The sequence below is a fragment of the Phragmites australis genome, chromosome 5 (genome assembly GCF_958298935.1).
Source record: "Phragmites australis chromosome 5, lpPhrAust1.1, whole genome shotgun sequence".
NCBI classification, from domain to species: domain Eukaryota; kingdom Viridiplantae; phylum Streptophyta; class Magnoliopsida; order Poales; family Poaceae; genus Phragmites; species Phragmites australis.
Genome location: NC_084925.1, coordinates 5,631,343 through 5,656,351, shown reverse-complemented (window position 1 = coordinate 5,656,351; position 25,009 = coordinate 5,631,343). Strand labels below are relative to the sequence as shown.

Sequence of the window (25,009 nt, the reverse complement as noted above, 5' to 3'; positions counted from 1 at the left end):
GTAGCGGCGAGCGGTGTTGACGGACAAGGCCGAAGGGGGCAAACGTGCTAATGGGTGAGGCTAGAGGGGTCGACGTGGAGCTGCGAATGGCGAGGCCGGAAAGGGGCGGCGTAGAGCCAAGACGGCAGAGGTTGGAGTAATCAATGATAACATTGAAACATGATTTCATATAAAAACTAAATGTCTATAATAACAAATAGTGCCTACAACATAATGATCTAAATGCATATCGAATAATGAGCTAGAAAACAAATTTTACGTCACATATGCATGTTTTCTCCTCGCTATTAATGTATACATGTAATGTACCTTCCAATTAATGTTCTTTTGCAAAAAAAATCATCGGTGTTTCAACTGAACACCCATGACCCTATGTAGATCTGTCTGTATGTTATCCGTCTCATAGGTTATCTTATATAGTGTTACTTAAGATTTAGGTAATATGAATATAAGAGTTGGAGTGAAAGAAAGAGATAGTTGTATAAGCTACAATTTAGAATTAAGAGACTACTTTTACACTATTATATGAATTGTCATTACTATATAACTCACAATATTTTATTTGGTCTATATATAAATCAAGAGATTATTAAATTACTATGAGATAACTTAAAAGACAACTTATTATAAAGATCGTCTCTTAAATCTTCTTAAGATTTCGTGTCGCTGCATGAGATGGTACTATTGTACTTGCCGTTAACAGGCCGAGCTAAAGTAATTCACAAGGCCCAATGGTCTAAGAACCTTTAGGGTATCTCTAATATGACCACATCAGCAAGCTACAAGCAAAGAGGCATAAAAGGTCAGACTATTTCACATGACCCAACACGTTTGCTGCGTGTAGCACCCATACGTGGATCTATTAGAGAGGTTATCAATTGAGAGCGTGTTATGTATTAGAGAGGTTGTCAATTGAGATCGTAGTTATTTATGCTGTTGGCAATGGATTAAGGCTGACCTCTTAGATCTTGTTTGGTATAATTTTAGATCTAATTTTTTTAATAGATTAGATCTAGAGCTATAGTTGGATCGATGATATTTAGTTAAGTTATCTAATTTTTATTTTAAAAATAAAAATTTAAACTATCATATTTTATTATATAAACTTTAGATCCATCAATTTTGGAGCTCAAGTGATGCGAAACAGACCTAGTCAAACGAAACGAGTAGTGACGATAAACGAAACCAATGGAGGTACCCACTGCTTGTACGCTACTCGCGTTCTGCTTGGCCGCCACCAGTCCCCAACACGTGGTATCCTATTAGTATTTGCTGCTTGCAATTTTCTTGATTTCTAAGTGATGTATCGCCCTCGTTCTTGAATCAAGGTGGCGCATCAGTTTGTGGGCCTTGGATCCAAATTGGGGCCGGGTGTAGTGAGTGATCGAATTTTTTAATTTTTATATTTTTTTTATTAAAAATTTAAATAAATAGATTTCTCGTAAAAAAAAATTGTAAAACTAGACGTCTGTAGTCCTCGGAGAGGGCTGCAGCTCTCTGAGAGGGCAGTTAGGCCTTCTTATCGTCCTCTGAGAGGGCGGGTGTACTCGGTGTCTAGGTATTTAGAGGCCTATCTGCTTTTGACTGTTTGGCTGGGTTATGTTCACCAGCGTCTAAGATCACCTGGTTGCGAGGACCCTTGTGCCGTACGTCAGGTTGATAGCGGATGCTGATGGTGAGGAGATACCGCAGTTCAGTTGGGCATCTGCTGTCCTTGCTGCGACGTATCGGGCGCTGTGCGACACGTGCACGAAGAAGGAGCCACTTGCCATTTTTGTTAGGTGCCCACTTCTTCTGCAGTTGTGGTCCTACGAGCGGTTCGCCATAGGTCGACCAGTAGTGGACCGCTCCTCGTACCCTGAGGAATGGTACAGCGAGCCTGAGGAGGACGCGCCTACTATGGCCTCGCTTTGGTGTCGTCGTCGGGCACATACTTTTTGTTAACACTTCAATTGTCACATGTTATTTCTAATGAATTCTAACGATGTTTGTCACACAGCCACACTTGGCGCATGAGCAGCCTCGCATCGCTTATGAGCATTTTCGGTCGCAGTTCGACCGGCTGCGTCTGGACAACGTGGTCTGGCAGCCATACAGCTTCTTGGCTGTCCAAGGCCGTGCGGGTTTGGATCTGTCGTCGTTGTGTACCCGAGACGAGGACTACTGGCTTACGAAGATATCGCTTGTCTTCGACATCTACGTCGAGGAGTACTCACCGCACCGCATCATGTGGCAGTTTAGCCGCCACCAGGCATTCCCTCTCGTCCACATTCGCATTGTTCCCGTGCACGTCTACAGGTACATATGAAGAATTAAATATTTCGTAACATTCGTCTTACTGTGAATTATATTTAACATAGTTCGCTTGTAGGTATACATGCAAAGGCCAGCCGGCTGGCAACCTCTGGGCAGATCGCTTGGCCCCGTACGTCTCAGCATGGGCCCAAGCGCTTTAGGATGTCATAGAGGAGGCGCGTCCCTTCGACGAGCGGAGCTTCGACGACTATCTACGATGGTACGTGCCACGTACACGCACACGGATCACCTACACCCCAGAGTGTGTCCGGCTCCACGTCGCGTCGACTACGGAGGCGTACTCGGTCCATTGGGACGAGGACACTACATTGACGGTATGTGTAACTTACAAGTCATTTCAGTACTCCATATTCGTGTAACAATGACTGTAAATTGAAATTGTTATTTCTTGTTTGTTTCCACAGTGCGATATCATTTGTGATATCCATAGGGACGTAGCTAGTACCATGGACCGCCTCAGGCAAGGGGTGCATCTCAGTGCGTCGGATGTCGTGGGGTTCGTCAAGTGGGTTTTTAACAAGACCGCACGGACCTTGAAGCTTACCTCATGCCGGTCCACCACAGACGTCGCTGGAGCGCCTCCCTACTAGGCCTACCAGGTAGGTCGGTCCACCCGACCCCCTCACCTACTCCAGGGGTCACGTGAGGGTCAATCAGCGGCAGTGGCAGCGGGACCACGATGGGGGGGAACGACTGACGGCAGCGGGGGAGACAACAGTAGGATTCTACATTTGTTTTTGTAACTTACATATGCATATTCGATTCGCGATGTACTCTTACGTATTCAGACGCATATAATCTTTATGGTCCACTTAGCATGTCGTAACTGTATTTCTTATTCCAATGTGATGGTACGTTAGTTGCATTTCTTAATCCAATATGACTACAAGCTACTTTCTATCGTCCTCACACATGTACGAACCATTCAAGACAGACCTAGAAAAATATATCTTACAAAGCTACTAATACACGAAATGAACGCCCGATAACTCTGTCGAGAGTCTAACTTTAACCACGAAATGACCACACTACTGAACTTCAACCATTAAACGGCATCACCTCTTTCCTAGCGTAATCCGTAGAAACAATATGACCCTCAACTTTAACCATGAAATGACAACACATGTCTCCTTACACAGGCTTTAGACAAGAAGTGACAACACCGGACAACTTTTACCACAAAATAAATGATAACACATGTACCAATACACATGGAATCTCTGTCCATCATCAATGCCACAACTTTCTCATTCTTCAAGATAGAATCCAATGCTCCTGCCACCCTCTAAACCCTTCCACTCACTCCTTTTCTTCAAGAGGGAATCCAATGCTCCTGCCTTCCCCCACCATAAATAGCCCAATATCTATACATTGATGCACCACTCATTTCTCAGATCTCTCAAGTGCAATATCTTCCTCAGCTCCACTAAACCCACCAAAAAAACGTTATGGGATTTTCATCTCTCAAGGTATTGAACCACTGATGTGCTTCTGTGGTGACCGTTGCAGGCTTTGCGAGTCGCAGGACATCTCATACACCTATGGGCTGCGCTTCTTCATGTGTGCCAACTACCAATATGACAAGCCTCAACATGGAACATATGAGTATCCACCGGTATAGCAACAAATATCAGCCACATCTTTGTCGATTTTGCACCCTGTTTTACTAACAGCTCATCTTGTTCTATTTGTTCAGTCCCCTTCACCGCTCTGTGATTTTATTCAATGGCTCGACAATGAGCAAAATGAGGAACAGAAGCAGTGGGTCGACATGACCATGAGGTGGAGAAGGGAAGTTTACACACGTCAGGAGTACGAGCAACAGCAAGAGGAACTTCGCCTAAAACGGCAGGAAGAAGAGCGCATGAGGAAGGAGGCGCACGACCATACCGTGGCTCAGGCTCGGGAGGCTGAGAGGGCAAGGAAACGGGAGAGAGCCCGCCGTGCTAAGGCGGTAGGTCCCGATGCCCTCCGAAAAGAAAAATATCCTAGATGCACTCAGTAAAGAGTATCTAATGTAACCCAATATATTTCCACTCCCTAAGACATGTTATGATTAGGAGCGGCGTACTAATAAGTAGATCTTTGTGCAAACTGTACATGCCACTTTCTTTTTCTCGTCGTGTCGTCGTGGTTACAGTCTCATGTAATGTTTTCCACTATATATTTAATCTTATGTTTGTCGCCGTTCGCAAACTCATACCTACGTAATATGCTACGAGTGTTTCACATATACAATTTGTTCACAAATATTGATGTTTTATCCTCTGAAAATTACGTAATCTACTCCAAATTCTCGCTTCCTCAATATACCGTTTTCACTACTCTTCAACCTTTTTAATTCCAAATTTTGCAATCTCTATTTTAAATTTTGACAAAATACACTAAATTTTGCAACATTTAGAAAAAAAATGCCATAACCGTCCCCTAAGATGGCAACAAGATTGCTAACCGCCCTCTCATGCCCTACCTGCCCCCTGAGAGGGCGGTTAGCAACCTTGCTACCCTTTGAGGGGGTGATTAGGCCACCCGCCCTCTTAGAAGGCGGTAAGGAGGTCTAACCTCACTCTCAAGGCTACAGACGTCTAGTTTTACAAAAAAAATTCACAAGAAATCCATTTATTTAAATTTTTAATAAAAAATATATATATATAAAAAAAAAACTCGTGAGTGATCTCACCTCCGGAAACTTCGGCCGGACCAAGAAGAGCTGGGTTGCTGCAACCACCCCGGAACAAAAGAACACAACAAGAGGCCCAACGAACTAAGAACAAATGACGGTACAAAATTTAACACCAAATCCGTTGCATTTCACCAACAAGCTGTTGTTGCATTGCAGCATTGCAATCTACAAGGTGCAAGTGGGGAAGGAAGTTACAGGTAACAGCAAGTCAGAGATGGCAGTTACAATTGTTTCAGGCAAATTTTTTACAGGAGATGATACAAGGGCGTGCTCGGCTCTTCAGAATCTGGTACGCGACACGACGTGACGTCAAGTTACATGCATTCACCTAAGGTTACAGGTTACAACGAGGTAGTGACATTAGGTCAGAATTGGGGCGAATCCGTGTTGGTGGATCATTGGTCCAAGCAGACTTGTCAGGGTTATGAAGTCATGATCACTCCAGACGATTTAGTCCTCTTGTGCCGAGGAGACTGCCCGAGGCACATCCTGAAACGCTGAGATAGACTATCCCCCATCTCCACCTTCTCGCGCTTAAGCTTCTTCCACAGTGCTTGGATCTTCTTCTCCTTTGTTTTCTGGTCCGGTTTCCTCTGTTTTTGTCTTAGTGGTGTAGCCAAAGCCTTCACGGTCATATTCTACATGCACAGAGAAAATTACAAGATCAGAGATTTTTTTTTTGCATTAATCATTTCAAAGTGTTGTGTAAATGCCACCAGTTTAAATGAAGCCCAAATAAGTGACTAGTAACGACAATAGCTTTCATTAATATATAACAGGGCCAATCTGGAGGGAAACAGGTGAATCGCAAAAAAAAAAAAAAATGTATTTCACAAAACACCTCCCCTGTCTTCTTTCCTCGTAATTTTAGAGCTGCATAACTAAATTGAAAGGCAACTGAAGCAATGTACCTCCTGCTTATCATTATTATCGCCTGAGAATGATCCATCACTGGCCGCTCCTAAAGATGAACATCTGCCCCAACTTTCTCTGTTAGAGCTTGTGTATGAACAGGACTCATTATTGTGCCTACTTGTTTTATCCTATAAGAAAGGAAGACTTATCATCAGACAACTTACAAGAGGGAATTAGATCAACCCTCAGATCTTGCTCCTTGCTAACACTTATAATGTGTTTCTGATGAACTTCACTGATTAGACATCTTGGTACTATGCCTAACCACCATGTCTTACAATAAACTAACTTAACCCAAGACAACGGGCAACCCAGTGGAAGGCAAATGAGTATAATGCTAAACTTGACTGCAAATATACAAGGCTAAAATTGCTGATAAACCGCTCTTCAAAAAAGTTGGTAATAAACCAACTCGTAATTATATAATGAACTTTACCTGCAATCGTGATCCAACACTATCCCCATCCATCTCAGATAGGCTATGATTTTCATCTAAAAGAAAATCCTGCATTTAATGGAATATATAAGGAAAGATGTCTTCATATCAGACACAAACAAAACATCAAGAAACCTACCAAGTCAGCCTCATTCTTAATGGACAGCTGATTCACGCTTTCCGATAGCAATTCAACTACAGATGTTCTAGCTGGAATAAAATAGGGCAAAGCAGTTAGTATACAGCCACTTGTTATAACATACAACGAAGTAGTAAAGGGAACTGTACCACACCATTTGGAATGTTAGGTGCATCTGTTGATGAACTGCAGACAGCAGTGTCAGCTGACCGTAAACCATTGATGATTTCAAAGAACAAACTCTGTAAGAGCAACAAAAAACAATGGTGATTCCTTGGAAGTATGTCAAAACCGTATAAGATAATTTTCAGATTCAAATTAAGTTTTGTAATGGGTATTTCATGAATTTTACCTCGTTGGTTATGTTACCAACTTTAAAAGCACTCATATGTAGCTTATTCAAGCGTGCTGCAGGCAACTGAGGAGGGTGCAAAGTTTTATAGAAGAACATTGAAACTGAATCATAATATGATTGAGGTCTTGGGGAATTATGATCACCCTCAAATTTTATTATATTTTTATCCCCCTGTACAGAAACACACAATGATCAACAAAGTGACTAGCATGCTCCTTGGCAGGAATAGTCGATCAGCAATCTCCATATTACTTAGGCATCTTCTATTTGCCAGTAAACCTTTATCGAAAGCAAGTTACATAAACATAAACATTTACCCCATATGCCTGGTGAATACGATCACAATGGTGAGGCTGAATAAACATGTCATTCAAAGCATGTCCAAATAATGCAGGAATAAATATCTTGGGAGCAAACTGGTTAAGAGCAAGAGAACACTAAAGTTAGATCAATCTGAAGTATAAACAGGTTATCTAAAAGTTACTGGAATTGAGCAGGAATTACAACATTCGAGATGTCAATACTAAATAATCCAGAATAATAATTAATAAGGGGCAGAAAATGTATCAATGTAAATCCTGGCAATAACCAGACGGTCACCGTTGGGAAACTGGAAACTCTTGAACCGAGCAGCTTTTGGAAAGGCAAAAAAAAAAAAAAAAAAGATAGTGCAAAAGTTTAATTCTAACACTACTCAGACCTATTTAAGGAGATTTTCAGACAAAGAAAGAAATGAGTTTTCCAGAGTTTTTCTGGAAAATGGTTAATTACAAACTATCCCACGTGGGAACTGGAAACTGCCAATTGTACAATCTGAAGAGGTGGTTCTAACTGCACAAACAATCTACAGAAGAAGAAAAAATCCTTGTGACCTTGCCATCTTAGGAGCAGCTAAACAAATAACTTTTTGTTATCATTTATCAGGTCTGTTATATTTAATTTGATATATATTTTACAGCAGTGGGTCGTGGATAATACATTGCAAAATATAAACATACAAGCAAAAAATAGTTTTTACGACCATCATGAGTTGAATTCTTCTATATCTATAGTTATATAGTAAGGTTTCAGGGTGTCAAATTATGTTATGAAAAGATAATGTTTTAGAAAGCACACCTTTAAAACATTAAGATCCATTATGTCAAACTTAGCTCTTTTCTGAATGATTCGCCGCATGTACTGCACAGCCATCTTAACCTGAAAGGACAGATCTCAGAACAACTCATTAAAACTGTACAATTACAGCAATGTTCCCTAGGATTTCAAAGGTACTTGTGTTAGTAAGAATGTAAGATGGTAAGGAACTGCACTACATCTAACAACTGTCTCATCCTTATACACATTCCACAACTTAGTCCAACAGCGAGCATGCAGATTCATCTATTAACTCAATAACATTTGAAAGCTCAATATAAAGGAAAGGAAAGGTAAGTCCTACTGGCTTGTGCTTTAAAGTTAGGGACTGCGAATCATATTAAGCCATAAGTCCCTACGAATTATGGTAATGCACCATTCCAAAATTTCCATGATAGTTTTTCAATGGTACAAAAGTAATATACTCTGCAGAAGATACACATACCGTGAATTTAGGAACTCGGATTTTGTAAACATCAACAAGTTCCATCATCAAGTCATACAATTTAGTGAAAGCACTATCCAATACCATGCCAGCAATAGAGGGATCTTCTGCTCCATAGAGTAAGCTGTATTACATTTGTATACAAAATATCATAATGAATTACGAAGAATATTTGAGCCATGACATGAAATTAAAGCTTGAAAACGTTCTTAAGAATATCAATTGGAGAGCGCAATGGAAGAGCCAAGAGTCACTTCAATATACATTGGCACATTGCTCTTCAAAATGATGAATAGCATGAAGTGAAGTAGAGAGATCTTGCACCAAGTAAAAGGAGCATGCACTTTATTCAAACTAGAAATTACCTTGTAACGGCACCCATTGATCGCCCCCAAAGGCCTATACAGGAAACTTGCTTATTGGTCCGCAGACATGATACTGCACATTTGAGGTCCTCTTTCTAGAAGTAGATTGTTGTGAATTTCAGAATAGTGTGATCACCCAAGATATGAATGTAGAAGAAGTGAAGAACACTGATACTGATTATATACCTCATGCCAACCCAGGCTGACATAATCTCCACCCGATAGACCTGACCCAGAAAAGTCAAGTGTGAAAACAGTGATATTTGAAGGGAGAAGTATTACAGCGGCTTCATTGGCATCTGCTCGGCATCCACTGCATTGAGTCAAAGCATAAGCCTGATAAATATTCCAAAAGATATTGTGCTACCAACCTAATAGATGGTCCAAAGGCTTAGAAATGTACATTAATATAAAGCGAGTTACACAGAATTAGAATGTTAAGCGAAAGCACCCTATGAATGATCAAACATATGAAAACATGGAGCACACATGTTAAGTACCTATTTCCGTGACAGTAGACCACACATGGAAGGGCAGTGTTTTCTGGGATGAACGCAGGAATATAGTGGCTGCATTTTAAGGTATGGCCTCTCGGATTTGCAAGCTGTCAGGTTAAAGTACAACAATAAGGTTATAAACAAGAATGTTCATAGTTCCCATCAAAATTCTCATCAGCGAAATGGAAGACAGAAAAAACCTCAATAATTGGTCACCGTACTTGCCTCCAAGTCTAGTCGTTTGTACTTCCGTCCTGCGAGGATGAACTCTGTCTCCCATAAATACTGATCTGGATTATATTCTGACCTGCGAACTAGCAACATTCAGTCCCACCAGACCAGGTACAGGGATGAATCCAACTTGTTTAATGAATTCTATGTTTTGATAAAGTCCCATGATGATTGCATTTTTAAAAGACAAGGTACAGAACATACCAATGTGCATGTGAAAGGTTGATGCAATGTAATAAAGTTATCAATCAATTAACTATTATTGCGACAAATTTATCTTTGCAACCAAAAAATACACATGGCACTGCTTGCCTATTTAGACATTTCCATGAGCTTCTCAACTTGGAAATGTGAGGAACAAAGAAACGTGCCACATTCCAATTAATACTCCATAAAAAGCTATACACATCCACCCTCAACAAAGCTATACCTTAAAACTATATTCCAAAAAGACACATAAAGCAACATTAAGGTGTAACAGCGAACAATTCACACATGATCCCTCCTCTCAGTGAGTATGTCAAATTTGTGATTTGAGCAGAATGTAAGATTAACATGACAGTTAAAATTACTCTTGAGTGCTATATGCTTAGATTAACGTGAAAGTTAAAGTTGCTCTGGAATGCTATATGCATCTCAACACATGGTAGTACAAGCACAGCTGAACATAACATGGCAACTGCTATGAATACTGCAATTGTACCTAAACCTAGCTAGAATGGCCCATGGTACAGATTTGCATTAACATAAAACCAGGTGCCAATGTACCATCGTACAAACTAGCTGAAATAAGTGAATAACTATCCTCAATCTCCTCGTGACCTGTGACCTTATCCTCCATCGAAACTTCCGAAGTTATGCATTCTTAGTTAAACATTGCAGTCAAATTTCCTTCACATCATACCTATCTCATAAAAAAGCTAAACATTAGGCAACCGTTGCAGCCTAAATTTCCTTCATATCATTCTACCTATCTCATAAAAAAGAAGCTAAAACACTAGCATTTCAGCAATGCCTGTGGACCTGCGGTCGCATGACTACCTAACGCGAGCAATGATCCCGCACCGCTCCAATTAAAAACAATAAGGCAACATCCAATGCAGCACCATGGTGAATTTGCACAGGCAACATGAAAAACAAACAATTCTACATTTGGGCGTAGGGGGTACCTGGGCGGCCGGATGACGAAATTAACGAACTGCTCGATCATAGCGCCGGTGGCGCGAAGCTCCTACGAGGCGCCGCGGCGGGGCCTCCCAGCGCTCATCCGCCACCCGCGCGCCTCCTGGCCCGTCCTCCTCCCAGAATTACACCCCGCCTCAGCCGCTGGAACGGCTGGAACCCGCGCAAACCGGAGGAATCCCGGGCGGAGCCGCCACGGATCTGCACGAGGCGTCCCCCTGCCTCGCCGACCGGGGCCCGGGGCGGTCGCCGCGGATCCGGGAGGGGAGGCGGAGCGAGAGCGAGGGAGGGAGGGAGGGAGGGAGCAATCAGCAATGGCCGTGGGGTTGCCACATGATTAGGACGTTAGTGAAGAGGTCAAGCGGGGGTAATCGTGGGATTTTTAATTTTTAATTCTTTTTATGTTGTGTTTAATCCGTGTCCTTGATGGTTACCCGCTGTATGTGTAGGCCGGGTGCAGGGTACCTTGTATGGTGGTACATGGAATCTATCGTGTGGACGGGTAGTTCGTAGTTGTGGATTTAAATGTTTTGTGTTCTTCACATCTGGGTTGCTTGTATAAAATATCCTCGTCTAAAAAGTTTTTTTTTAATTCATATGTGTGCATATAGAGTGACTTGTTTTCTTCACATGCATGTATAAGACCATCCTCAATCATTTTCTTTTTATTTTATTCCTTTTCTAATTCATTTTTTTATTTTCATTCTATTTATTTTCATCTTATTTTTAACCGAATTTATTCGAGAAAATTCATGAAGGGAAATGAGAGGGTATCCCTTCATAACAGGAATAGAGGTGAGAATCTCTTCATAACATGAATGAAACTGTGTTTGCTTTAGGTGTTGTTTCAGCAGCAACCGGTTACGACGGCCCTTTATGGGTTTGTGGGAGATCAAAGCGTGGCCAACTTGGGCTTGGGAAGGACACCATAGAAGCTGTAGTGCCTTCTAGAGTGGAAGCACTTGCTAGCTACAATGTTGTTAAGGTGCTAACTTTTTCCCAGAAATTAAGTAATTGGATAGGCAAAGACATTAATTCAAGGAATAATGTTAGGTATTATTTGGATGGGGGCATGCCATGGCATTGACAAAGGATGGAAAAGTATTTGGTCCGGGCTACTCAGAAAATGGAAGGTTAGGAGAAATAGGCCAAAGTACTAGGGCACCTTATGTAGAAGAATACACAGGCAAAACGGTAGACAAGTATTCTAGCTCAATGCTGGAGGCTGTTGAAAAGATGGTTGAAGAGAAAATTAGGAGTGAGGACAATATGCCTATCATCTGGGAACCTTGTCTTGTTCATAAAGTGAGTCATCTTGATGTGTCTGATTTGTCTTGTGGACTTGATCATTCCCTGATTATCTGCTGTGAGTATTTCTTTCCACAACAAATCAGGCCCCTTTCCAAGTTAACTGGAGTTAATAAACCATTTCTGATTGTCGCATCTATGATATTAGTATTCGGACTTTGGAAATAGCTTGAATCATTTTGACAGTTCTTATTTGGTTCTGTTTTACTTTATTGTATGGAGAATTTGACATAGAAAGCTAAGAGTTGGACAGTTGTGTAGAGAGTCTCATGCATGTGCTAGGATACCAAGGTTATTTATGCATGAGCATCAAAATTATGTTATTTTAGCAAACGCACCACGGAATTTCAACAGCATTGATCATCTACCATCTCAAAGAGCCTTTTAGTGTTTTCTCAGTTTTAAGTTCCTGCTGTATTTATGCCTCTGACGTGGTTTCTTTGTTACCCAACAAATGGCGTTGTACTGAGTGGTGGTGACAACACTTACGGACAGCTGAGTAGGAAGGCCAATCTCTTGCACTGTGCCATGTATCAACTGAAGGCAATGACGGTGTCGAAACTGCTGTCCTCTCATGGGGATGGAACTGCAGCTCCCAGCTTGGACGACCTAGCCAAGAAGACGTCCCAGCAGTGGTCGATTCTCTTAGTGGGGAGAGGCCAGTATCAGCCTCCGCTGGCCGAGTCCATTCGATTGCTCTCACGTCGAAAGGAGAAGTTGGACATGGGGATCTGGCCGGAATGGCAGGCTAGGTTTGGGCAGCGCAATTGATGAGGCAGGACCGTGTCTTGTGGATACCCTGGAAGGAGTTGAAGTCTTACAAGTTGCAGCAGGGACGGACCATAATCTTCTCTTGGTTGCTGAGTAGGTTGGGCTGCTGGTTCACAGAAAGATATTTGATTCTTGGTCTGGTCGCTGGAACAGTTTGCTATCAGGTTAGATGAAATCTTCAAAACCGTTATGATGGTTGCTGCTTCAATAGGCTTTAGAATTGGGCATGTTTTTCCATTATTACTAACCACTGGATGTGAATCATCTGTCTGGAGAAGCCGAATGTTGGTGCCATTTTTTCTTTCACACTTCCTAATCGTGCCTTAAATCGCACGCTCGATTTAGACGACTATGTGAATACCGATGAGTTTAGGGTTCAGAGCTTTCAGTTCATCAGTGACTCTAGGGTTAGAGGAAGGCTAGGGTGGTAGCCGAACCGGTAGGGCGGTACGATGGTGCGGCGAGGCAGCGGCGGTGGCGGGGTTGTGGGAAGGGATGAAGTCGTTGAGAAGAGGAAGAAAGAAGGATAATTGTCACGTTACAATTTCTTAATCATGCATTTAAGCAAAATGATGCTTCTTAAGTATTATGCTTAAAATTTGCGTAATGGTAATCCGAAGCGTTAATGCACTTTATTAATAATCATTAGGATAAGAGAGAAAGTTGGTGAAAAAAATAAAATAAAAATATTAGAAATACCTATTCTCTAACATGTGGGCTCCACATGTGACTCCACTCCTCACCCACTCCCTCTCTCAAGTGGGCAGCAGCCCACCTGTCCTCTCTCTCTCCTCCCTCACTCCACCACGCCCTCACCAAGTGCAGCATAGCTGCAGCTCTTCCTCCCCCTCTCACTTAAGCTCAAGCACTCACTCTCTTTTTCTCCAAAATTCGAGCTCAAGTGGAGGATTCAAGGTATGCATGTGGTGCCATTGCATTCTCTAGCTCATAAGTTACTTATCCATCCAATACATTTTTGTTTTCGTGGAGGAATCGAGTAGTTTTTGAAGTTCTTGGTATTCTTGAGCTTTATGGAGCAAAAATAGAGTTTTGTTTGAATCTGAGCTTTAGAGTCGTGTTGATAGTTCATGAACAAGTTCTAGTACCCTTAGACTATCCTTAACATGTTCCCTTTAAGCTTGGAAAAGATCGCAACTCGAATCGACCAAAAATCCACTCGAGAACAACTTTTCTAGCTGACTTGGATACTCCGGACACACCCGGATACTCTGGGTTCAGCAGATTTTGTCCGATAAATTGTGTTCAAAATTGGTTAGGGTTTAGGGTGCGAGTTTGGTTTAGATCCTTTGGATAGGGAATGTACACGTTTGTGTAGCACAGATTTATAAAATGAGTCAAAACACCCAAGTGAAAAAATCATGAAGAAACCAAGTCTGTATAGACTAGATTATCCAGACAAGCCCGGAGACTCCGTGTAGTTATGTGATCGTGTAGCAGAGAGCTTCGCTCGGAACCTCACTCGAAGTGTCCAGGGTATCCCGGATAGTCTGAACCAACCCGGAGGTTCCAAGTCAAATTAAAATAATGCTAACCGAAAGTCTTTCCCGGAGGATGGCACGGATACTCCGAAACCTGGATACTTCGAATTCACCCGGATACTACGGGCCAGTCAAATAAAAAGTAGTAACAGAGTGCCTCTCCCGGAGGGTCCGAGCCTGGATACTCCGAACGAGTCCGGATACTCCGGATGGCTGTTATTTTTCGATTTTTGTTTAGATCGTTTAGTATTGATTCGCATATCTTATACTTCTGGCATGTTGTTAAGCATTGTGGCATGCATTGTTGCAATTTATTTATACTCATGGCATTGCACGCGTTGTTCTTTTTAGAGAACATCGAGCCGGTGATCCAGGAGACCGAGGGAAACTTTAGGCAGCCACTTGAATAGCAAGGCAAGTAACTAAGCATATTGATCTCTCTTGTGAAATTGGATAAGTCTAAAATCTATGAAATATGATTATATATGTATGCATGTTTAGTGAGTCAGAGTCGGGTACCAATAGGTAGAACCTACGTATCGGAGGATTAACTCCTGTCGCAGGGATCCCGAGAGACCCCTTTTTAGAGATTCGGCCGGGGGATGATCCTGAATAAGTTCGTCGGAGAAATGAATGAGAGTAAACGCGACGGCCGGTGGTGGGGGATGATGACCTAGTGCAAAAGGAAGTAAATGCACTGGAGTTTAGACAGGTTCAGGCCGCACGGGGGCGTAATACCCTACTCATGTATGGATGCAATAACTGTCCTGAGGAAAATCCCTCAAGGATGTAGCTGGTTACAAGAAATACGATCTAACTAAGAGCTTGAGGCTCTCTCTTCCTTTTCTAGAACTACGTTCTGGTCTTCTGCTTTGTGTTCGTCTATGGTTCGGTTCTTGATGCTTGTATGCTTGTATGCTTTTGTTCGGGTTCTTGTTCTGTTTTTCCTTCTGTGTCTTCGTCTCTCTCTCCTGTTCCTCTGTGCCACCGGCTCTTTTAAGCACTCGCCGGCTGCGACATGCCCCGAACGGGAAGGAGGGGTGCACAAGTTCCAAGACGCCATCACTGGGAAATGCGTCATCATTTCTTCTGGGCGAAGTGACCGGAGGGAGGAAAAACGCCGCCCGATCACCTATCACTGTAAACGCCCTGGCAACGGGCACCATGGAGAGGGCCCACCGGGCAGCCGCAGAGCAACCCGGCGTGCCCGCCCTGTCTTATTCCTCTGCCACAGCAGGGCGGCAGACGGAACACGATCCTTGCGATGATACGGGTGACACGGGACGGGACCCGTGCAATTAATAGGCCCACGCCCCTCTGCTAAAGCATGGCAGGAACTGACGCTGCGGCGGGAGCAGTTGGATATGTCAGGCCACACACGCTAATTAAATGCGGCATCGGACCTCTGACTGGCGGACACCTCATCGGTGGGCCCCTCGGGGGCCTTTCTGGGTCGTCGGGGAACCGAGTGCTCGGGGGTACTGTTCACCTCCCCGAGCACTCTCTCCCGAGCACTCTTGCATGATCCTTCGGGGAACCGAATGCTCGAGGGCCGCCATGTGCAGCCCCGAGCACTCTCTCCCGAGCACTCTTTGTGTGATCCTTCGGGGACCCGAATGCTCGGGGGCCGCCACGTGCAGCCCCGAGCACTCTTTGTGTGATCCTTCGGGGACCCGAATGCTCGGGGGCCGCCACGTGCAGCCCCGATCACTCTTTACGTGGAACCTCAGGGAACCGAGCGCTCGGGGGCTGCTGCTCGCAGCCCCGAGCACTCTCTCCGGAACTTTAGCTCTTCTGGTCATCGGGGGACTAGGATACTCGGGGGTGACCTGGCACCGGCCCGAGCACTTTTCTTCCCGGTACTTAGACTCCGCGGATCATCGGGGAACTGGGGTGCTCGGGGACCAATGACTGTGGCCCCGAGCACCTTCTCCCGGGACTCGAACTCTCCTTACCCCGCGGGAGGGACCTCGCGGGATGGCGCCATGTGGCGGACGGCTGGCCTGGCCTCGGGACTCAGGGACCCCCGGTTCTTGATACACCGACACTACGCCAATTGCATTCTTATACCTTGATGACTTGTTCATCAACGTTCATTGTAGCTTTGAGATGATGTTATGTTTAGGTACAAGTTCGACTTATATGCTTAGCCATGCTTAGGTCTTTCAGTAGAAGTCGAACGACGGCGCATCCCGTTGTTCGTGAGCATATGATCTTTTTATGATTATATACACTTGTTGAGGTTGAGATGGTTGCATGAGTGATGAGTATGAGACGAAGTGTGAGCGGTGCTAGGATGGTGTTTTATCCTGTCCGGATGTGGAGTTCCCCTGGGTAGGTCGATAGAGGAAAATCGGACACCGTAGACCGCTTTGCGCTGGTTAAGCACCGATCGTCAGTGTTATTGGCTTTAGCACTTACCTTACTCAACACATGCCGATCTAATGGTAAGGCGAGCCGAATACCTTCGCAGTTGTGGCTTTTTGGGCTTGGACATCGACGGTGTGAGCGAGCGAGCTTGTAGCAGTACTAGTTTGCTCCGGGAGTAGTTTTAGTACCGTCGCACCAAGCGATGCATGATCCAAACGGTTAGGGCTGATTGGAAAATGTTATCACGAGTACCCCCTTGTGTGCACTTTGGCTGGTGGCACAAGCCGTATGGTCCTCGTGTCATGTGGGTCCAGTAGTATCCCCTGCAGGATGTATAATTAGTTCGAACTGCTACGCTCTCGATCATGAGCATGCTTTTGTGCATCTGCATCGGTCTTAGAGTTTTCGAGTATGGTTTGTGGTTTAGTATGTGAGAGATGGTGATGTTAGTTCTTGTTACTCGTTGATACACTTGTTCAGTTGTTAGTTGCAGGGTAATTTTCATATATTTTGGTTAAATTTCAGTCGCTCACACATATGTTTAGAATACTTAGTGCTTATGTTTTACCTAACCTGTGGCTCATTCTTGCTAATGATCAATGCATAATCCTTGGAGTCGAGCTATGTATATATGTTCTATATGGTTTAAGTCTTGCGAGTACCTTCGTACTCATGCCTGCGCTTTCAGGTACTACTGTTGCTGGAGAAGAGGCTATTTTTAGCTATTTCGTGCCTGCCGATCAAGATGGCGGATAAGAGTAGTGCATCCTACTCTGAAGGTGACTTCTTGAGACGGTGTCTAAGGGCATGTGGCGCCGTTTTCTTTTGTTGTTCATAAGTTTAACTTTTCGCTGCGTAGTTCTTTTGTGGTTAGAAGTTGAGTGGTTTTGTCTCCTTTTAGCTCGTTTTTGTTGTAAATTGTTGAAATCAGTTGCATGCTTAATACTTGAAATATAAATGTTTATTACTCGCTCTTTATTAAGCTATGTTGTGATGTACATGTTGAAAGGCATGTGTTCCGATCCTTAGACACAAAACACGTGTCGGAACTACTAGGGTGATATTCTGGTTAATCATTGAGGTTGTGATTATGGATAATGATCATTCTGATAATTAATTAGAATATTGTTTGGATGCTTCCTCGTAATAACAGTTGAATCTTCATCGGATGATTGAGATTGATCGCTTGAAGAAAAAGAAAAAAACTGGCATCTGATAAATAGGACCACTCTTTTATCTTTCTTGAGGATCACTCTTTTATCTTTCTTGAAGTATGTCCACTACCGTTTAACATTTCCAGACCTCCTCTGATACGGCTATGTAGATTTTTTTTTGGCCTCTACCTATTTTCGGAGCATTCTTATTAGCTATTATATCTAATAGTAGTATATTATTACCGTTGTTATGTGCAAAGATGTAACTTGTTCCTGACTTCTCTCGGTTTTGAAAGTAATGAAAAAAAATCAAACTCCTGAATGTCCAGACGAATATGTTCTGAATTATGCATTTTGTTTTTTTTAGCAAAGCTCCAATTGCATTGCATATGCTTCTTTGTTAACCCGAGACTAGCTAAGTGATAGTGTGTTACAATGAAAATATAAATATTGAATGTTACATTAAGTATAAAACTCAAGGTATACAAATGTGGATGTATCATAGGAGCGCAGTTGAACGAATACGTAGGAAGCGATATCGTAGTTTGATTTTAGATGAGATTAAAAAAGAGTAGGATATTATTTGCTAATTTTTCTCCTAATTTATTTATTTAGTTTTATTAGTAAAACATATCACATATATGTAGTCGGTAACGAGCCGGGGAGGTTAGAGGAGGAGGATGAATGACAAATATATGTAAAGTATTCAAATTTTATGAGGTTTTATTAGATGAGATGAGAGTACGGAAAGAGATGATGTAGAAACCGACTTGTATTTTATATATGGATAATCGTGTTCGTATCCTTGTTTTGAAGTGCAATTATGATTTTATCATCTTTTTTTTTTTACTTTGTGATTTTGCCATTTTTAAAAAAAGATTGAAACGTGCACTTGCTCCTATTCCATTAGGAACACTTAACACTGTGATTCAGTTATAAAAAGACAGGTATACTCTTGCATGTCCTCTCGTGCTGTTGGCCCGTGCGCCGAGCTCACTCGTTTGAGCGTCGCCCACGTGTCGAGCTCGCCTGCTTGCGCACCGTGCTACCCACCCTCGATATGGATGGGTCATAGGACAGAGAAAGGAGTGAAAGGGTAATGCAGCTATTTGAACATTTTCCAATCATTATATTTTTTATTTTAATTGCTTTAGTCAGGCTATCTCTAACGGAAGTTAAAACCAGGGCAAACGGCTTATTCATTTAAAAAAGGAGAAGCAAAATCACAAAGTGTAAAAAATAAAATTAAAATTACAGTTGCACTTTAAAACAGGAGTACAAACATAATTGTCTGTTTTATATAGTAGATAGTAGAGATATATAATATAAGAGAAGATTGGTTTTAACCTCTGTTTATGCAAGTAAATCCTTGGTGATAGGCCATCGACTCTGGACAAACCTTACCCTCCAATGGAATCATGCCCACAGCCCACCGGCCTCCTTTGTCAGATCAACTCTGAAGCCCAGCCCAACACACCGTCCACTTCAGATTCCGTCACGCGTGCACACACGACGCGAGCCGGTCGGCGACGGAGACGGCACAGCCCAAGTCGAAGCTAGCGGGCGCGGCAGCTTCGTCGTCGTCGGCGGCGGCGGGAGGATGGGGCTCGGGGGCCGGGGCGTTGTGGGCGAGAGGTGGTCGCAGCGCATCCTCTGGATGTGCGCCCTCGGCAGCGCCGTGAGTAAGTGCCCGTACCTAGAACCCTAGGCACTACTGCTCTGCTCCTTCCATTTCCAATTCATTTCTGTCACGTTCTCCAACTGATTGCTTATCTGTTGCTGCGGCTTGGTTTCGCTGGTGTCTCCGTGCAGGCCTCTACTTCGTGGCGGTGGAGAGGCAGGCGCAGAACCGCGCGCGGGCGGTCGCGGAGGGCCTCAAGGCCCTCGACGGCGGCGGCGGCGCCGGGGAGGACGTGTGAGTCGCTGCTTCGAGGTGAACGCTACCGTGGAGATGGCCTCTTTTTGATAGATCATGAAACGCCTATTTGCTGTTCTGCTTCTTTTTCTTCACAGAATCGTTGCAATAATGTACCAAGTGTGCCTAATGGTTACCGCTTGCAACTGCGGCAGCATAGTTTTTGTGCACAATCTTTGTAGAAACAAATGTTGATTTATGTGAGTGTGTGTCTGTTTCACACGATTTACATGCTTCTTGTTGTTGTGCTGGGGTCCTTCTAAAGATCTGCGTGGTGATATTTGCCGTGCAGTCGTGCTTCTCTTCAGCTAAATCTTAGTGATTAGATTATATTTTGTATTAGCTTTTGTGTGGTGCATGCTACTGGCAAATAAGATTTGCATACTTCCATCCCTTGCTCTGTGCATTTCAGAGTTTAGAGAAGGTAGGAGTGCCTCAATTCTGTCCCAAATGTATTTCAGTTTCTCCTCTATTTGTCTACAACTCTACATCAGATAACCAACACTGTATTGCATACTTTTGGTCCTACTTGTGATCGAATATTTTGTATCATTGTCACCCAGAATTATTTCTAGGATTTCCATCAACTAGTTGATCTGAATTGAGCTAGGTTTCTTCGAGTTCTCTTGTGTCTACACATTGAAATCCTGCAGCAAATTAGGGATTCCCTGCATGATTGAAATATCACACATGAAAAACGTTTACTTCTGACTGAACACAGAAGGTCCTACAGACTTTATGTGTTTATTGCTTCATGGTATATTTGATTTATTTGATGTCCATGTGTTGGTAATTCTCTAATTTGTCGGCTTCTTCACAATTGATGAACAATGTCGCCTCACCAGCTAGAAATGAGTTTGTAATTTCTTCAGTTATTTTCCTTTCTCTTTTAGGAAAAAACTGAAGTTTCTGATTGTTATACCTGACAAACAGTAGATTTTGACATTTATCTGAAAATGGTGCTCAATTTGAAATACAGTTGGTTAGATTACCATGAGATGCTATGGGAGGAGTAAAACAATCATGTGATGATACATGTAAATAGGTGGCCATTATTTGTTCCTGGCCCTTAGTTATAGGTCCTTGACTAAGTCAAATGATAACTTGATGTTGTTGTTTACATTAAAGCAGCAAATCATTTTCTTTATGGAAGGATGCTATTTATTTTTCCGATTCCGCAGTTCCTGTATGACTGCATGCTGATAAAACCTTGTATGTAAGATTCCTTCTGGGCATAATGTCATTGTTCTGAATATTGATATTTCATTGTACTGATGTAAAACATGTAACAGAAAGGCATGGTATTCATAGAAAATTGTCAGCAGTTGTGGATGGAAACATCAGTGCTGAAATCATGTTGAATAATTATTAGCTCTCAGTAGATATCTGTTTGTGCATTTCCATGTATTTTTGTTTCTACTCGCACATCATATTTTCTCCTGAAAGTCTATTTATAAAAAGCTGCAGTGATGCATTCCATCTGTAGGACGTGTAAGCAGATGTGTTATACTCAGACAAATTTTGTCACTGGGTTAATGGGTTTATTGAGAAGTCTAATAGCACTCCATCTTTGAAAGGTACATTATTTTGATAACTTCTCTTTATCAATGAACTTTCTAGGAGGATGAAGCACATCTTCTATCTTAAAGTGATTGGTTTGGTTGTGTTGAAGTCGGTCAGGATAAAGAATGAAAGTAGTGGCCGTACATCGTCAACCAAACAGAAGGTAGATAGATGACTGGGGACAGCGCAAAGTAATATCTATGGAATATTGGAATCTGCTAATGTTAGATTAGCAGTTATCTTGCTGAATCTTTTACTGTATTAAATGTAAGTAATACAAAAGGAGGCAATGAGTTTGGTAATTAGAAACATGGCATGATTATTTACTACCTGCTTTGTTTAAGTGCCCCCTAATTGTGCAGTTCGCATCGAATCCTGATCCTCTGATCTATCTGCAATATGCTTTGGAATTTCACATAGGCCTTTTACTTTAATAACCATTGTGCTAAGACTTGTAATTTGACGATGAATAATGGATAGTTATCATATCCGGGTACCTCAGGGTTCTCCGTAATTTTTGAGGCATATCTTTATCTTAGGAAAGGGATCCCTAAAAGAAAGGAAACCACCCGTAGATACCCAAGACGTCTTGTAACTAGAAAGGTTTATCTCCACGAATAGAAAAGAGGAGTTCAGAGGATGTATGACACCCTCATATATATACGAAGTCGAGTGGCCCTACGAACTGTGGTGGACTCAGATGGTAGTCCAGGTGGGCCTAGGGCTACCCTGAGATCTGGCCTGTAACACCTCGAATTTTAGCATTTTCGAAAAATAGCAAAATTCACTCCAAATTTAAATATTTTTCTAATTATTAAACTAGTATAAAATCAAGAATATATATATTTGATATATATATACTCGTATGTATATATTTAAATATATTATTTTGGCTAAGTATTCTAAAGATCACTAAATTAATTTCTAAATTAATCGTTGCAATAAATTGAGCATATGCATTTTGATTTATTGCTTTTATGGTTCTTGTGTGGCGATTTGAATTTGACCGTCTCTCAAATTCGAATCTGTTTTAATTCCTTTCGGTAATTTTCTAATCCAAATCAATCCGTGAAAATCGATCTTCCAATCCAACTCAAATATTCTTTTTGAATCGATCTTCCAATTCAACTCAAATATTCTTTTTGAATTTAATCCCAAATATCTTAAAGTCAATCTCATTCAAATCATCGTCAAATTCGTGTCTGAATGCAATTCAAATCATTTGAGTTACATTCGAATACATCCAATTTAATCGTTTTGTAATTTCAATTCAATTCGAATCTCATGATTCGAATTCTCATTCCAAAGTCATTTCAATTTCCAATTCAAATCCAATTGAATTGCCACCAAACCAATTCAAATACAAGTTATTTATTTGAATCATCATACATCTCATTTCTAATTCAAATACGTTTATTGAATTTTTCCAACTCAATTCAAATTCAAATTATTCAATTTGAATTATTACAAATTCATTTCAATTCAATTCAATTACATTCTTTTGAATTTGTTATTCAAATCTCAATATCTCTCACTCTCACCCACACAATCGCAAGCTGCTGATTGCGTTCACACCAGCCGTAGCAGCAAAAGATCTCACCGCCGCCATTTCCTCTCCTGTTCACACTGCCATACCTCTCCTCTGATCTTTCATCGAGCAGCCAAAGGCAACTTCTCCTTCTCCTCCTCTCTTCCTTCACATGCAAGCAACCTCACGGACACAGCAGCATACACCATACATACACACGAGCAGGCACCCTCCCACGGCAACATCACTGGTCGTTCTGCTCATCTCCCTTCTTCCCCTGTACAAGCACACCACACTACAGCCTTGCCGCCGGTTTGCACCATCGCACCATGCTGCTCCACTTGCGCGCACCGTCCTGAGCTCCACCCAGTCGAGGTCGCGCCAAGCCGCCTTCCCTACGCTGCGCCGGCCCACGCGCTCAGCCGCGCGCTCTTCCGCGCTGTTGCCGCACACGGCCGCCGCCGCCGCGTTCAGACACCAGCAACCTCGCTGCGCTCTTGCCCACGCGCCACCACGCCCTCCGCCGCCTGCGAACGCATCGTTCTGGTTGTGCCCATGCGTCGTCGCATCGAGCGCCCTTCCATTCGCCGCCAGCTCACGCCGTCATCTCGCGCATGTCACCGCCCGGTAACGCACCATCGAGCCACACATCATACCCTCGGCGCCACTCCTCTTGTGCCGCCTGGCTTCGAGCTGTTGCCAATGAGCTCCCAGCCATCCCTCCTTCACCGGCCCAACCTTCCTTGCCGCACGCCACCCCAGCTTTTCTCGCCGCCTCCACCTCCTCTGCACTGTGCGCTGTTGTCAGTGAGCTATGCCATGCCGCTGGTGAGCCCTATCCCCAGTCAGCCATCCCTCTTCACCCACTCCTTTCTCCTCCCTCTACCTCTCTGTCTCCGTGAGCCTAACCTGAAGAGAGAGCCGACCGGCCTGCGCCGCAGCTGCTCGGCCGCGCGCGCTGCGTCGCGCGTGCGCTGTCCCCGCCGGCCTCGCATCTTCGGTGCCTCCCCCACTCCCTCTCTCTGAGCCTCACGAGCACGCAAAAGACCAGCCAGCCTTATCCCTTTTCTCATGCTGGCCCATGTCCACTGCTTCGGTCCACAGTGGATCGCACTCCCAAGTCGCCCCGGTCCATCGGCCCATGAGTTGAGCCCATGGTTGTTACAGCGGCATGACGAGGCGTGGCGACCTACCACCTTCACAACTTTACAGCGACATGGCGCGTGGCGTGGCGACGCCATACACACGTGGCGAATACACACATTATAATCTAGGATATTAGTAAATGGCAATGTAAATGTAGCTCAACAGTTATAGTCTAGGATATTAAGAAATGTAAATGTAGCAAAAAAAAAAAGCAATGCTAATGTAGTACAAAAGACATAGAACTCTCATCATCATTCAAAGTTTCAAATCTCTCATCTCTCAAAAGTCATCCAATGCAAACTCATCGAAATCGTTAGAAGTATTTACGTTCTCCGCATCATCTTCAGTAGCATCCATTGGTTTGTCACCAAAATCATCAACATCATCCACAATGATGTCTTCTTCCTCCCCCTCCTCATCATCTTCAACCCCTCTTGCTTCTTCAACCACTCTTGATATATGTCTTGCACGACGAGCATAGGTCCTAGGAAGGTTACGACCTCGAAGCTCACGTGATGCACCAATTGCTTCATCAACTTGGTCCCATGTGATGTCCGAAGCATTAGAACCTTGAGATTGGGGCGTTAGGTCAACCCATTCATTTTCCCAATCAAAGTCTTCCATAACCAAAGGATCATAGCTTTTACCCGCTTCCTCACGGCGTTTTCGGAACCTATTAGTCATTTTCCGATTGTAGGCAACATAAACCAAATCATTCAATCTTTTATGCTCTAGCCGGTTTCTCTTCTTTGTATGAATCTACAAGCAACCATAAAAGCAAGCAAAGTTAACAAAAATATATTATTAATTTTGCTAATTGAAATGTGAAACTTGAGTACTTTACTTACAAATTCAAAAGTGCTCCAATTACGCTCACAACCAGATGATGAAGCACAAAGACTAACAATACGCTTAGCAAATCTTTGTAAGTCAATGGATCGGCCACCATACGCATGCCACTAATCAACTAAATTGACAATAATCATGCATGTATTACGGGTTAAGCCTTAAATAACATGCTGCAATTAAAATTTTAAATCACTTACGGGGGTTCTTT

General features: G+C 42.9%; 2 protein-coding genes and 1 pseudogene across 3 annotated transcripts; 2 read left to right on the top strand and 1 right to left on the bottom strand.

Moving 5' to 3' along the window:
* Nucleotides 1-5,097: 5,097 nt before the first annotated feature.
* On the bottom strand, nucleotides 5,098-11,027 carry LOC133918570 (uncharacterized). 2 transcript variants are annotated; one of them, XM_062362500.1, is made up of 14 exons: nucleotides 10,686-11,026; nucleotides 9,511-9,592; nucleotides 9,289-9,392; nucleotides 8,975-9,101; nucleotides 8,789-8,883; nucleotides 8,424-8,547; nucleotides 7,961-8,041; nucleotides 7,162-7,260; nucleotides 6,842-7,015; nucleotides 6,644-6,731; nucleotides 6,490-6,560; nucleotides 6,351-6,419; nucleotides 5,911-6,042; nucleotides 5,098-5,637 (listed from the first exon to the last, which is right to left on the bottom strand). In XM_062362500.1, the coding sequence occupies exons 1-14, from the start codon at nucleotides 10,724-10,726 to the stop codon at nucleotides 5,422-5,424; spliced, it is 1,503 nt and encodes a 500-aa protein (XP_062218484.1). In that variant the 5' UTR covers nucleotides 10,727-11,026; the 3' UTR covers nucleotides 5,098-5,421. The 2 variants fall into 2 exon arrangements, with proteins under 2 accessions (XP_062218484.1, XP_062218485.1); XM_062362501.1 differs by lacking the exon at nucleotides 7,162-7,260 and having other exon boundaries at nucleotides 10,686-11,027.
* Nucleotides 11,028-11,512: 485 nt separating this feature from the next.
* LOC133917475 (ultraviolet-B receptor UVR8-like) lies at nucleotides 11,513-12,874 on the top strand (annotated as a pseudogene).
* A 6,409-nt stretch (nucleotides 12,875-19,283) lies between these two features.
* On the top strand, nucleotides 19,284-19,940 carry LOC133918568 (uncharacterized). The gene is made up of 2 exons (XM_062362499.1): nucleotides 19,284-19,482; nucleotides 19,613-19,940. Exons 1-2 carry the CDS (start codon nucleotides 19,401-19,403, stop codon nucleotides 19,717-19,719), a joined length of 189 nt encoding a protein of 62 aa, XP_062218483.1. The 5' UTR covers nucleotides 19,284-19,400; the 3' UTR covers nucleotides 19,720-19,940.
* Nucleotides 19,941-25,009: the final 5,069 nt, after the last annotated feature.

Excerpts from the sequence above, each read along its gene's own strand:
- LOC133918570 (XM_062362500.1), bottom strand. The coding sequence starts at position 10,726 with ATGATCGAGCAGTTCGTTAATTTCGTCATCCGGCCGCCCAG. Across the intron at positions 7,016-7,161 it reads GTATTCACCAGGCATATGGG|GGGGATAAAAATATAATAAA; the intron begins GTAAATGTTTAT and ends GTTTCTGTACAG. Across the intron at positions 5,638-5,910 it reads ATAATAATGATAAGCAGGAG|AATATGACCGTGAAGGCTTT; the intron begins GTACATTGCTTC and ends CTGTGCATGTAG.
- LOC133918568 (XM_062362499.1), top strand. The coding sequence starts at position 19,401 with ATGGGGCTCGGGGGCCGGGGCGTTGTGGGCGAGAGGTGGTCGCAGCGC. Across the intron at positions 19,483-19,612 it reads CGCCCTCGGCAGCGCCGTGA|GCCTCTACTTCGTGGCGGTG; the intron begins GTAAGTGCCCGT and ends GTCTCCGTGCAG.